This window comes from Centroberyx gerrardi, chromosome 2, assembly GCF_048128805.1.
Source record: "Centroberyx gerrardi isolate f3 chromosome 2, fCenGer3.hap1.cur.20231027, whole genome shotgun sequence".
Taxonomy (NCBI): domain Eukaryota; kingdom Metazoa; phylum Chordata; class Actinopteri; order Beryciformes; family Berycidae; genus Centroberyx; species Centroberyx gerrardi.
The window spans coordinates 12897052-12909668 of NC_135998.1; the positions used below are offsets into that span (position 1 = coordinate 12897052).

The following is a 12617-nucleotide window of genomic DNA, read 5'->3' on the forward strand; positions in this document are numbered from 1 at the left end:
TCATTTGTTTTCTAAATGTGGAATACTCTTTGGCACATTATGTCCCTCTGTTATTGGCATTGGATGAGTGAGAGCATATTAAAAGTGACATATGGTAGTGATAAATATGGTACAATAAAGAATAGGCAAATTAAGTAATTATAGGAATAGGAACTTTTTTCCATATGATATGATTCCATACAAATGATCATATGCAATATATGGACAATACATAGATTCGTATGTAATACATCATAGACAGTTTAGTATCTAATTATCATCCCATAGATTATAACACAATGAAATGTATCTGACAGCAAGTAACATTGCTTTCTCCTCAAAAAACACAGGGAGTTTTAATGGATTTGGGAGGGAATAGAAGTTAGGAATTGCAGTTTTTTTTTTCATTCCTTTAGTACGTTTTGAATGTTCAGATAATATGCCAATTCATTTTTTCAATGAAGTAACGTTGCAAAAACAAATGAAAAACACAAGACCAATTATGTAGCCTACATATCTCGTAATAAATAAATGAATTAAGTATAAGCTATAGGCTACACTAAATCCAGAAAAATCAGGATTGTTATCACTAAGAGTTTTGATTCTCTGCTATTTCTAATCATTAGCCTAATTTTTCCGTTTCTATTTTCCACTGACATCCAAATTACGTCTATGACTGTGAAGGTTTAACATATTTAACAGCCTCCTGACTGAATACAGCTGTAAGGAAACATGGGCTGGCTGGCTGAAACCTCAAGGAGGTTTTAAACAATCCCACAAATCCCACAGTGCACCACGCTAATCCACCGGAAGCACTTCGTCGAGCCAGTGGCATTGTGGGTAGGCGGAAAAAGGCTCAAAAAGAGACGCGAAAGCGACGGGCGCACGTTGCAGTTGTTCAGGAGTCCGCAGAAAACAACAAAGAAATTACTTTTCAAGACAGAATTAAGGTAAGAGTTACAGCAGATTTTGCGGAAAAATCATTATCATTTAGCTTATCTAACAGTGGTGACTGTCTATGTTGTTCTTCAAGCCTCATTCATTCAGTCGCCACCTGGCTCCGTCTATTTGCTGAACGCAGATTCCTGACTTGAATACTGAACATAACGTTAAATATTCATATAACATAACGATACATTAACATTGTGAATTTGGTTTTTGTACCGCACCATTTTAATTATGAAAATGTGCCGAAAGTGTGCGTTGAGCTCTTCACTCGTGCATTTCAAATCCATAGAAGATCAGTTAGCTAATTTAGCTAACATTAGCAAGCAAGTTGCCCTTACCTTTCAATGAAATTGTCTGTAAACTTGAAATTCCTTGTTGCAACCCTGCATCCTACTAAGTAGTCGGAGTTGGATTACTGTGTTTGGTATTGTAGACGGCCTATTGTTTAGTAATTTACACCAGAAAATGTGTTTGTATGTGAGCTGTGGGCGGTGTGCAGTGGTGGAACTAATACTACAATGTCCTACTCAACTAGAAGTATTGTTGCTTTACTGATATTTTACTCAAGTAGAAGTAAAAGAACTGGTGTTAAAATCTACTTAAGTAAAAAGTAACACATTTAAAATGTACTCAAGAGTAAAGGTTAATTACTTTTTAGGAAAGAGAGCGTTGTTGCATTTGATCTTTTCCATGCAATGCTAAAATGACGAGAGGACGAAGTTCAAACCAGATTCTGGAAATGGAAATTACAAACTGAAGTGCACAAACAAAGAAAAGCCACATTACTCTGTCCTCTTTGCTGACTAACCTTCACTGTGAATGGCATCTCTACTGTGTAATGGATGTGGTTTAAAATGTAGTTGCGCACAATACTCAAAATACAAAAAAGCTACCCAATTACAGTAACGTGAGTAAATGTCATTAGTGGTGGGTCAGATCGGACTCATGCAGCAGCCTGTGTTAACAAAAGCAATGCGGTAATGGTCAACGTGTCTTGTGTTTTCAGCAGGACTAACTGGAAAAATGTCCATCGGCGTCCCCATCAAGGTCCTGCATGAGGCAGAAGGACACATCGTGACCTGTGAGACCAACACTGGAGAGGTGTACAGGGGCAAACTCATTGAGGCCGAGGACAACATGAACTGCCAAGTGCGTTGTTTGCATTGAGTTCAGTGTCAAATGTAGTGTTTCCTCCCAAACAGCGTCAGATATGGAACAAACTAGAATTATCCCCCCCAAGCATCACAGTGCATGCAATTACAGAAGAAATACTGAAATTGGTTTGTTTGCGGTAGATTGCCACCAGGCTCGACTACCTGTGTAGATTTTAATGAGCCCAGGTCCCGGGATGAAATATTTTTTACGCAGTTTGTGTCTTGGGCTGTTGAGTTTTGAAGAACCTGGTGCGTTCATGTGGTGGTGAAGAAAAGACAGGAAAAATTTTGTGTGGCAACCCAAACTGAAAAAACACCAATATAAACAAGAGGTTTATATATGAATATATTATCATGTAACTGTTCTGAGGCTGATAGTGTTGTATTGTACAGTGGTCTTTCCTCCATATCTATATTAGAATGGTTTGCAATGTCTTAAAGAGTTTGGCAGACTCTTTCAAAAATGGGTGTAAACTAATTTTTGGGTGGTTTTACCCTCAGCTATATTCAAGATTATATGTTAGAAATTTTAGGCTGCTAAGAATAGTCTGCAGTTATCCCAGTGATTAGTTTACATGCAAATACACTCGGGTCCAACTGAAAGTGGAGTGAGTGCCATCCATCTACCATGACACTAAAAAGATTGCTTTCCAACTTGGTGGTAAAATGTTTCCCAGCCATAATGAGGCGTTTTTTCCCTCCCCGCAGATGTCCAACATCACAGTGACTTATCGTGATGGCCGGGTGGCACAGCTGGAGCAGGTCTACATCCGCGGCAGCAAGATCCGCTTCCTGATCCTACCGGACATGTTAAAGAATGCTCCTATGTTAAAGAGCATGAAGAACAAGAACCAGGGATCCGGAGCGGGAAGGGGCAAGGCCGCCATTCTCAAAGCGCAGGGTGAGTGTAGAGCTCAAGAGAGTTATCTGTATAAGTCCTTTTCACACATGCAGCTTCAGATAGAAGACTCTTTGAAAGTTTCTGTGTCAGGGTTTGTGTGTGAATGGGTGCCGAGTCGATATTCCGGGGACGTTGATCTGGCAATTTCAACCCTCAAGATCGAGTGAAATTTGTGTGAATCTTCCTTTTGTGAAGCTAGTGTGAACACAAGCCATAAGAGTCTCAGGTCAAGCGCTCTCACAAGAGACTCTGGGGCGGCGTGTTTCACTCTGCAACTTGCTCACAGCAGCATTTGTTCGGAGCTAGAGAGTTAAAAGTTTGAGATCGGGTGACGTGGGTGAAGGTTTTGTTTAGAAAAAAGTCAGGAAATTGGACAGACTCCAAGACAAGGAAGCTACTATCCATCTGAGTGGAGGACGAGATGAATATCCACATTAGTAATAGTAGGAGAAACACAGGAGCTCATCATCCGCCATTGTTCTAATACGATAACAAGTGATGTCTTCGGTCACGTACCTTGAACACAACATCTGGCATTTCCTGACTTGCATAGTCAGGTTTTTTTATTGCCATACTAAGGCTGCAAAAAGTCCTAAGAAAAGTGCTTATCAAAGATGTCACTTTAACCCCAGAGGCACCCTGATTATTTTCATTCTACATTAATCTATAGGTTATTTTTTTCAATTAATCATTTAGTCTATAAAATGTCAAAAATGACAAATGCCCATCACAAGTTATCAGAGCCCAAAGTGATTCTTGAAATTGTTTAGTCTGACCAGCAGCCAAAAAACACCAAGATGTTCATTTTATAATGATATGAAACGGAGAAAAGCAGCAAATCTTGGCATCTGTGAACCTGTAACCAGCAAATGTTTGCTATTTTCACTTGATAAATGACTAAAAGGATTAGTCTATTATCAAAATTATAATTGATTAATTTTCTGTCGATCAACTAATCGATTAATTAACTAATTGTTTCAGCACTACTTTGGATTTGCACCCAGTAACTCTGAGCATGAGTGGGCTTTGAAATATCTATACAGAAGGTTTCACATTTCAAGGGTGAATTTTGTCCCTGTGAATTTTAGTTATGTTGTGATGTGGGGTTGCAGAATAGAAACGGATATCTAGGCCTGTGGATGGCAGATGGATTTTAAATGGACATTTCCACTTAAGGACACCCAAAACAGGATTCATAAGCTCAGCATGAAAAACATGGTGACAAAAGTGACAAATCCCTAATTTGGGTTATGCATTTTTCACATTTAGCTGATGCTCTTATCCTGGGTGAGCAGATCGGGTGTCAGTGTCTTTCTCAGGGAGAGGGACCTGCCTGTGACCTCTCCGTTATGGGATGGCCACCCTGCCCACCACCTGTTTGAAAACGTGTCAAACTGATCTTTCTAAAATGTATTGTTTTTTCTCTCTTGTTTTTCTGTACAGTGGCTGCGAGGGGCCGGGGCCGTGGAGGAATGGGAAGAGGCAACATTTTCCAGAAGAGACGATAATTGCTGCAATTGTCTTAAGATTGTTGCATTGTACAGTCTTTTTTTATTTTTATTTTTTCTTCCTTGGATTGGATATGTTGGTTTTTGTTTGTCGTTGCAGGTTACTGCTTTGATTGAATTTTTTTTTTAATGAAAATAAACATGTTTATTTCACTTTTAATGTTCCCTCTCACCTGTTTTTATTGATTTTTTTTTTTTTTTAAATCAACTTTTATATTACTGACTGTCCAAACTTTAACATGCATTTTACCTCTCAAAAGTCCTGATTTACTCAAATTCCAAATTGCCAATCCTCATTTCATCACCACAGTCCTGCTACAGTATCCTAACAGCCCATCCACGTCTGATTGAAACATCACAGACTCATTTTCTTGCATGTATTAACAGTAAATCCAATTTACTATTGTAAGGCTATAGTTTTCAGTGAGGTTGGCTAGATAGACCAGTTGCAGCTTGCATGTAAAAGGTGAATGGCTTTCTTTGTTTTATTAGTTTACAAGGAAGCATGAATGTTCAAATTTAGCCAGTGTTTTGTCAAAATTGTCCCAAATCCTTTCTTGCCTTACAATCAAGTATGCTAGAGGTTTCAAGGGAACACAAATTTGCCAGTCAAGGTAACACTCAACATAAGGGAAACGCTGTTAATTCACCAATGCATCTAGAATTAAAAAAACCATACTATTCCTATAGGGGCTTATAGTTTATTGAATACCATAGGCGTTCCATTAGCACTAAATCAATACCATTGGCATGTTTTTGTTCTTTTATTTCCTATAGTCTGTATATTATTACGAAACTTAAAAAGTTTTAGTCTATTTTCAAAGCATACAATGTGCTATAGTGTATATAGTAATGTGCTATAGTGTTTCGTTAGAGAAAATAAGAGACAAAATATTAGTACTCCACATGTCTTTGACAAAGCTTGAGTTTCATCTGATAAACCTGTTTTATGCTGAATGCAACTCTCTGTTGCACCACAGGGGGGAGACAGAGCTTAAAAATGTTTTGTATCACTGAAAGTCCCGATTAAGAACCAACTATTTATTTGTGGTCGTACGATAAATACAAAAGGATAAACAGATAGCCTACTCCTCCGCGGATAGTTAGTTTTAAGAGGCCTGTCACTGAAGTCGTGTTGAGTTACTTAGTGGTAATTTCCTAACACTTCCTCCATGTGAGGCACGGGGTCTGCCTGCCCATCTGGATTGGTCCATCACTACATCTATCTATCTGCTAGATGCTCTCAGACAGCCAGACAGCTAGCTAACTACCTACCGTACAAACGCTACATCACAGCTAAGAAGGAGCGGAGACTTCACAATTCTGACTTGCAGGCCTATATGATAAGGTAAGATTTTTTTAAACGGTAGATATTAGCTTTAGTCTTCTCTAGGTTTGTCAACGCGCGACTTTTTGACATTTCTCAGCCGCACTGGCATCCTTGTCTCCCGTCCAACAACATCTGTCTGCTGACAGATGAGGCGCCTGCTAGCCGAGTTGGCTCGCTTTGAGCTAGCGGTTATGCTAGCTTGTTTCGAGTGAAACGACGGTAACGCTCATTTCCCCCTGATCAATTTGTGATAACAGAGACGCTGAATTATTTTTCAAGTATTCAGCTAATGCAACGATGCACATATGTGGATGTATTGCTTGCAAAGCTAAATCTTTTATCGTGCCATGTCAGCTGCAGATACTAGAAAAGTATTAACTAGGTTAACGCGTAGATATACTTTTGTATTACTGAAGTTGTGTTAACGTGAGCTAACGTTAGATAATATCGGGTCCCCTCGATCTAATGGTTCAATTGTGTGTGAATGTCTGCTTTTACATTAACTTATTAGCATATGTGCAAACTCATGCTGCTGTGGCTTGTCATATATTTGTTTTCAACGTTAATGCATCATTTAAGGAGCCAAAGTTGCATTACTGTTATTTGCAAAAGATAGCATGCAGTATTGGCCTAGCTATTACTCTCAGAAACGGTAAATCATATCATCTGTCTTGTTCTCCTCTCAACATCCCGAAGCCTCTTAAAGTGTATTTACACCACTGTTGAGATTCAGAGATAAATGTATTACAGTTGCTGAAAAACCACGGACTTGCATGACAGATTCAGATGTATCCCTCAGTGTAAGGATGTATGTTAAACGGTATGATATAATATCAGAGACTAGTAATATTAGAAGTGCACCACCATCTTTTTCTATTGTTGGTGACCAAATAGCCTGCAAGTACGTAATATTGAGTAAGTCTATTTGTTAGCAATGAATACCTTTCCAAATAGACTGTTGACAACTTTGGCTAAAAATGCTTATTCTGTAGATGCACATTTTTCTGTAGAAAATTGCTAGGGAAAAGACAGAACATACTATTATACCATACTATAGCAGTTACATGTTAGAGGCTTGGAAAATGTCAATCTTATGATTTAACATCTTTCAAATTAATTTTGCAATGCAATTATTTCAGTTTTAGCAAGGTGCTTGTGTGGTGGATGGTACAGTATTTGTTGATACTGGTGAACCACTCAAAGAGTCAGACTGGCTGACCATGCTATATCTTGTGATAAATTACTGAAGCTGCACCTAAATATTTCTGAGCTCCAGTCATATTTAGCTCTGCTTGTGTCCCATCAGTACAGTGAAGTTGGAGGAGGACGCTCATCTTTCCATTATCTGCTTATCTCCTGCAGGCTCTGCAGATCACTGACAGCGTTGTGTTGATCTTTTAATGAGGCTGAGGATACTGCTCTGCTCCAGATGGCCCTGCGTTGTACTTGTAGGTCTGTAGGCCTGTGTCGATGTTGTTATTATTGCTGTCCTTGGCTTGGACCCCCCACATGTCCTGATAAGTCCCCTCCCCCTTCCCTCCTGCCCAGATAGTGGAGGTCGGGTCATGTGACTTCTGTTATGATAAGAGGCACAGTACAGCATCTGGAGCGAGGCAGCATCTGTTTGTGTTCCAGGGGGCTCAAATCCAACTGCTTGTTCTTCAGCAAGCCGCTGTGATCACCAGGGATCAGGGAAGTTTAGGGCTTTAGCTTACAGTTATCCATGATATATCTTTGTCTAGGAGCTGGGATGTTGATGGCTTGCCCCGCCTGCTAACGCTGTTTCACCGACGTCGGAAGCTTTTTGTCTGCTTGTCACAGTGGTTTCGCCTAGCTAGGAGGTCTTGCAAGGAGGGACTTGATCTCCCATTTCACCCAACTGTATTAGAGCTCAAAGCTTTCAGATAGTGTCAGCTTGTGTCCCGTCCCCTCTCATTAGGGGAGTGGCACAGCTAAAAGAGATCGATAAACATAACCTGTGATTACTCTGTGGAAAAGAGTTAGTAGCTCAGTTATGCCAAAGTATTTTTCTCAGCTCCAAGGTAAAGGACTCTGATGAGAACTAGGCTAACTGTGGCTAAAATCTTGCAGATTCAGAAATTTGGTCACTGAAAAATGATTGTTGACATCATAACACAGCTGAAACACAAAATTAACCACAATTTGGGTGTGGTTTGGTGCTAATTTCCAAATTCTGCTGCTTATCCTGCTGGATGGAGACTTACATCAGCAGCATTATTGTGCTCCAGCTTTGAGTAGTAAATGCATTGTAATGTAGGCTACGTCTTTTGACCCTCACCGACATAGTGTCTCTCATGTGAATGGAAACAGGTCTTGATATGTGCCTCAACATCTACTGTATCTAAGATCAAAGTAGGTCATGCTTAGTAAGTTGGCTCCCTTCTCTGGTTATAAAAAGCTCACTGTGGCTGGTGCATTGCGAGTTTCATCCAGGGTCACGTCTCTCCATTTCTCTGTACTCCACTGAGGCTGCATCCAGTTATCAGGGCAAGCCGTGATACTTTGTTGGGTTTGGATACTGTGTGTTACAACACAAATTGAATTTAGAGTTTCGTTTCTTTTTTTAAAGGTGGAGGAAATGGTAATGGTCTAATTTAAAGTGATGTTGCACCTTGGTAGTACCTTGTGTTGTGTAGCTTCCTGGACATGATATAACCCCAAAATCAGTGATTCTCTGTTATCTGTTGATCAGGTAGAGGCGACTGGAGAATTGCATTTTTTTCTCTCTCCATTCACTGCCATTGTGTGGCGAAACAGGTCTGAAAATCACACTAATAGCACATAAACAAGCGCGAACAAAGCAGATTCTGACAATATATAAAAAACTAGTCATGCTGCTGAATTGTGTTTAAGTGAATCACTTTCTTCATGTTATTAAACCTTTCAGTTTGAACAAGTGTGACACCGAAATCTGGTCGGAGGAAATGTATGCCGATGGAACGAAGAAAATAGTAGGCTACGTCTAGCAATAATTGTAAATAGGCGAAAAAAAGTGAGAGACTCGTTTTTATTTGGTAGCCTGGTTCCAGACTCCTGAATCGCGTCCCGCCCACTCTTCAGATTTGGTCGAGTGATTCAGAGAGTCTGGTGTTGCTCTATTCAAGGGCGATTTCTCGATCGGAAAAACGATCGGGCCAATCGGTGCCCTTTGTGGCGGGACTAAAGTTTGAACGGTTCGTGCAACGGTTTTTCATTGCCGTTTTGGCAGAATAATATTTGTTGAAATCATTCCTTAACTAGCATATTGTCTTTGCAAAGACGATATTTTTGTCAAAAACAACTGACATTTTTAGTAAAGTTAGTAAATATGCCCAGCATCAGTGTCACTGAAAATAATGTCATAGCGGCCAGTCAGTCACTAGTGATTGGTTTGGGGAAAATCAAACCCCCCCCCACACAGAAAACGACTAACATGGAGGCAGTGTCAGACTGAATAATGGAGTGGGAATGAAATGGCCATTCAGTCTGAATATCAGGCTAATATATAAGAATCTGCTTTGTCAGAGTCCTGTCTCCCACCTTTTTTCGCCTGTTTACAGTCTTACTTGGACAGTAGTGGTCAGGAGCGTTGGTGTACTTTTAAGATTTGTTGGGGAAGCTGAGAGGTCACCAAGGCCAAGTACATCAGACAGGCTTTGAGGGGGAGAATATTTGGTCTCTGCTCGAGATAAGCAACACACTCTTAACTGCGTGGGCCTATATCTGAGTGGGTGCGAAGACAGGGATTTTAGAAAGGCTTTGTTAGATGAGGACATTCAGGTATGGCAAAATAAAAGTGGGAGTGATGGGGTCAAAAAGACTGAGGAAGCAGTCCCTATCTAGAGAATACAAACGAGTCTCATTGCAAATGTGTGGTGATTTTTTTTTTGTAAGTTTACCTCACTATATATAGGCTGCTGAGTGAGGCAGAGAGGCCACCTGGAGTGGGTGTCTCTTCCCACACATGGTCGTCTCCTCATTCTGAACTTGGCTGGACCCACCGCTGTCTTGTTTTTTTTTATGGCTTCCTTTGTTTCCTTATCTGCGAAGTTCACTCAGCTCCCACACACTGACAGAGCTCCAATCCTGTCAAAACCATGACAAGAATCTCTCTCTCTCTCTCTCTCTCTCTCTCCTCTCCATTTCTCTCACAGATAATAAGCAGATAATAAGCTGAGTGGACTTGGAGATGGAAATGGCCCTCTTGAAATTATGTAAAAGGGGCTTTGGTTAGACACTGTAGAAATAGTAATTAACCATGTTGTATAACTGACATCAAAAGCAGGCAGAACCCTTGCTTTTACAGACTCCTCATCAAACCGCAGCCTCTTAGAGATGACATTTGTGATTCCAGACGTGTTTGCATGCATTAATGCACATGGCAGAATGTGTGGAAAAAGGTGATTCAACGGATGTTACATATGGGAAAAAGCTATTTCTACTTATGCCCCAGAGCTGCTGGACAACAGCTTGTTGATAGATAAGAATGGCGATGACGCGGCAAAAAGGCCACGCCCACAAAGTGCGGTACAAGTGCGAAACCCTATTCAATTTCTATGAGCAAAACATTAAATCGCCATTTTCTGTGGTTGCTTTTTCTGAGTTCTAATAGGCCTAATTTATGTGAAATGTATATGGTGTAAATAATTTGACGTGACCTTTTCAAGGTTGTCAAACAACAGCAGGATCATTTAAATGTTTTTTTCTTGAAGTCTCAAAATGCGAACATGACTCCTCTCTTGAATGGAATTTAGCTTGTTAGCATTTTGTGACTTCCAGAAAAAAACATTTTAATGCAATTTTTTGACAACTGTGAAAAGGTATCGATAAATTATTTACATTTCACATAAATTATCAGAAGACAGAAAAAGCAACCACAGAAAATGTTGATTTCTTTGTTTTGCCCATAGAAATAGAGCGGGGCATATCACTTGTACCGCACTTTGTGGGCGTGGCCAATTTGAAACGTCACACCATTCTTATTGTTGTTTCCTATTGTTTATTCCTATTGTTTTTCCCCATACTTTCACCACACCCACAACTTGGTACTTTCATGTTGGCCAATCACTCTCTGTGTTCCAACTGTGTGCAAAGAAATGTTGCAGCAAAATTGTTGTTTCAGCTTGTGTTCTTTTTTTTTTGTAAATAATATTTATATAATTTTTTCAATATTTATGCCCCCCCCTCCCCAGTTGGTGGATGTTCATGCAGCAATCATGGAAACAGCCCAATGCCAATCGATAGTGCATGAGGATAGGAAAGATGAGAGAGAGAGAGAAAGTGTGGTAGTGTGTGTCCCCACTGTAGGGCATTATAGAGAATTCTGATTACATAATGATCAAATTAGTTCAAACGTGTTATTTTGTTTTTGTTCAATCTAGATTTTAGTGACAGCCCTGATGAGCACACGCTGTACTTCCCTTACGCAAGGCTCTGGGGCTGTGTGCTGCCTAAACAGAAATTCCCCTAAGCATTACACATGGCAAAAAGTGTTATAGACAAACACACAGAGCCCGGCTCTTGCAGAGGTGCTGCTCCCGAGCACCTAATAAACTTAAATACACAGGTCCAGCCAGGAAGCGCATGTGAATCACACAGGTGGCAGTCAGCTCGCTAAGTAACATACCTGTCAAACATGGACTGTCAGGATATTGGAATGGGAACAAGCAGGGCAAAGTGTTAACTCAGTTACTGACAGTTTTAAAGGCTTATGAAAGGAAGTGTAGCAATCAAGTGTTTTTGGTGAGGGAAAGAGAAATCTGATTTCAGTTTACACTGGAGATGCATTTTAATGTAATTCAGCTAAAACACATACACTGAACAAAAATATAAACGCAACACTTTTGTTTTTGCTCCCATTTTTCATGAGTTGAAATAAAAGATCTAAGATTTTTTCTATGCACACAAAAGGCTTATTTCTCTCATATTTTGTTCACAAATTTGTTTAAATCTGTGTTAGTGAGCACTTCTCCTTTGCCAAGATAATCCATCCACCTGACAGGTGTGGCATATCAAGATGCTGATTAAACAGCATGATTATTGCACAGGTGTGCCTTGGGCTGGTCACAATAAAAGGCCACTCTAAAATGTGCAGTTTTATCACAACACAATGCCACAGATGTCGCAAGTTTTGAGGGAGCGTGCAATTGGCATGCTGACTGCAGGAATGTCCACCAGAGCTGTTGCCCATGAATTGAATGTTCATTTCACTACCATAAGCCGTCTTCAATGTCGTTTCCGAGCATTTGGCAGTACATCCAACCGGCCTCACAACCGCAGACCACGTGTAACCACGCCAGCCCAGGACCTCCACATCCGGCTTCTTCACCTGCGAGATCGTCTGAGACCAGCCGCCCGGACAGCTGATGCAACAGTTGGTTTGCAAAACCAAAGCATTTCTGCACAAACTGTCAGAAACCGTCTCAGGGAAGCTCATCTGCGTGCTCGTCGTCCTCACCAGGGTCTTGACCTGACTGCAGTTCGCCATCGTAACCGACTTGAGTGGGCAAATGCTCACCTTCGATGGCGTCTGGCACTTTGGAGAAGTGTTCTCTTCACAGATGAATCCCGGTTTTCACTGTACCGGGCAGATGGCAGACAGCGTGTATGGCGTCGTGTGGGCGAGCGGTTTGCTGATGTCATCGTTGTGAACAGAGTGCCCCATGGTGGCGGTGGGGTTATAGTATGGGCAGGCATAAGCTACGGACAACGAACACAGGTGCATTTTATTGATGGCAATTTGAATGCACAGAGATACCGTGACGAGATCCTGAGGCCCATTGTCGTTCCATTCATCC

The 12617-nt window shown here is 40.7% G+C and overlaps 1 protein-coding gene across 2 annotated transcripts; it reads left to right on the plus strand.

Moving 5' to 3' along the window:
- The first annotated feature begins 788 nt into the window (after window positions 1-788).
- snrpd3l (small nuclear ribonucleoprotein D3 polypeptide, like) lies at window positions 789-4650 on the plus strand. 2 transcript variants are annotated; one of them, XM_071905167.1, is made up of 4 exons: window positions 789-929; window positions 1937-2076; window positions 2790-2982; window positions 4426-4650. In XM_071905167.1, exons 2-4 carry the CDS (start codon window positions 1951-1953, stop codon window positions 4488-4490), a joined length of 384 nt encoding a protein of 127 aa, XP_071761268.1. In that variant the 5' UTR covers window positions 789-929; window positions 1937-1950; the 3' UTR covers window positions 4491-4650. The 2 variants fall into 2 exon arrangements, with proteins under 2 accessions (XP_071761268.1, XP_071761267.1); XM_071905166.1 differs by having other exon boundaries at window positions 795-929; window positions 1934-2076.
- Window positions 4651-12617: the final 7967 nt, after the last annotated feature.

Excerpts from the sequence above, each read along its gene's own strand:
- snrpd3l (XM_071905167.1), top strand. The coding sequence starts at position 1,951 with ATGTCCATCGGCGTCCCCATCAAGGTCCTGCATGAGGCAGAAGGACAC. Across the intron at positions 2,077-2,789 it reads AGGACAACATGAACTGCCAA|ATGTCCAACATCACAGTGAC; the intron begins GTGCGTTGTTTG and ends CCCTCCCCGCAG. Across the intron at positions 2,983-4,425 it reads CGCCATTCTCAAAGCGCAGG|TGGCTGCGAGGGGCCGGGGC; the intron begins GTGAGTGTAGAG and ends TTTTCTGTACAG.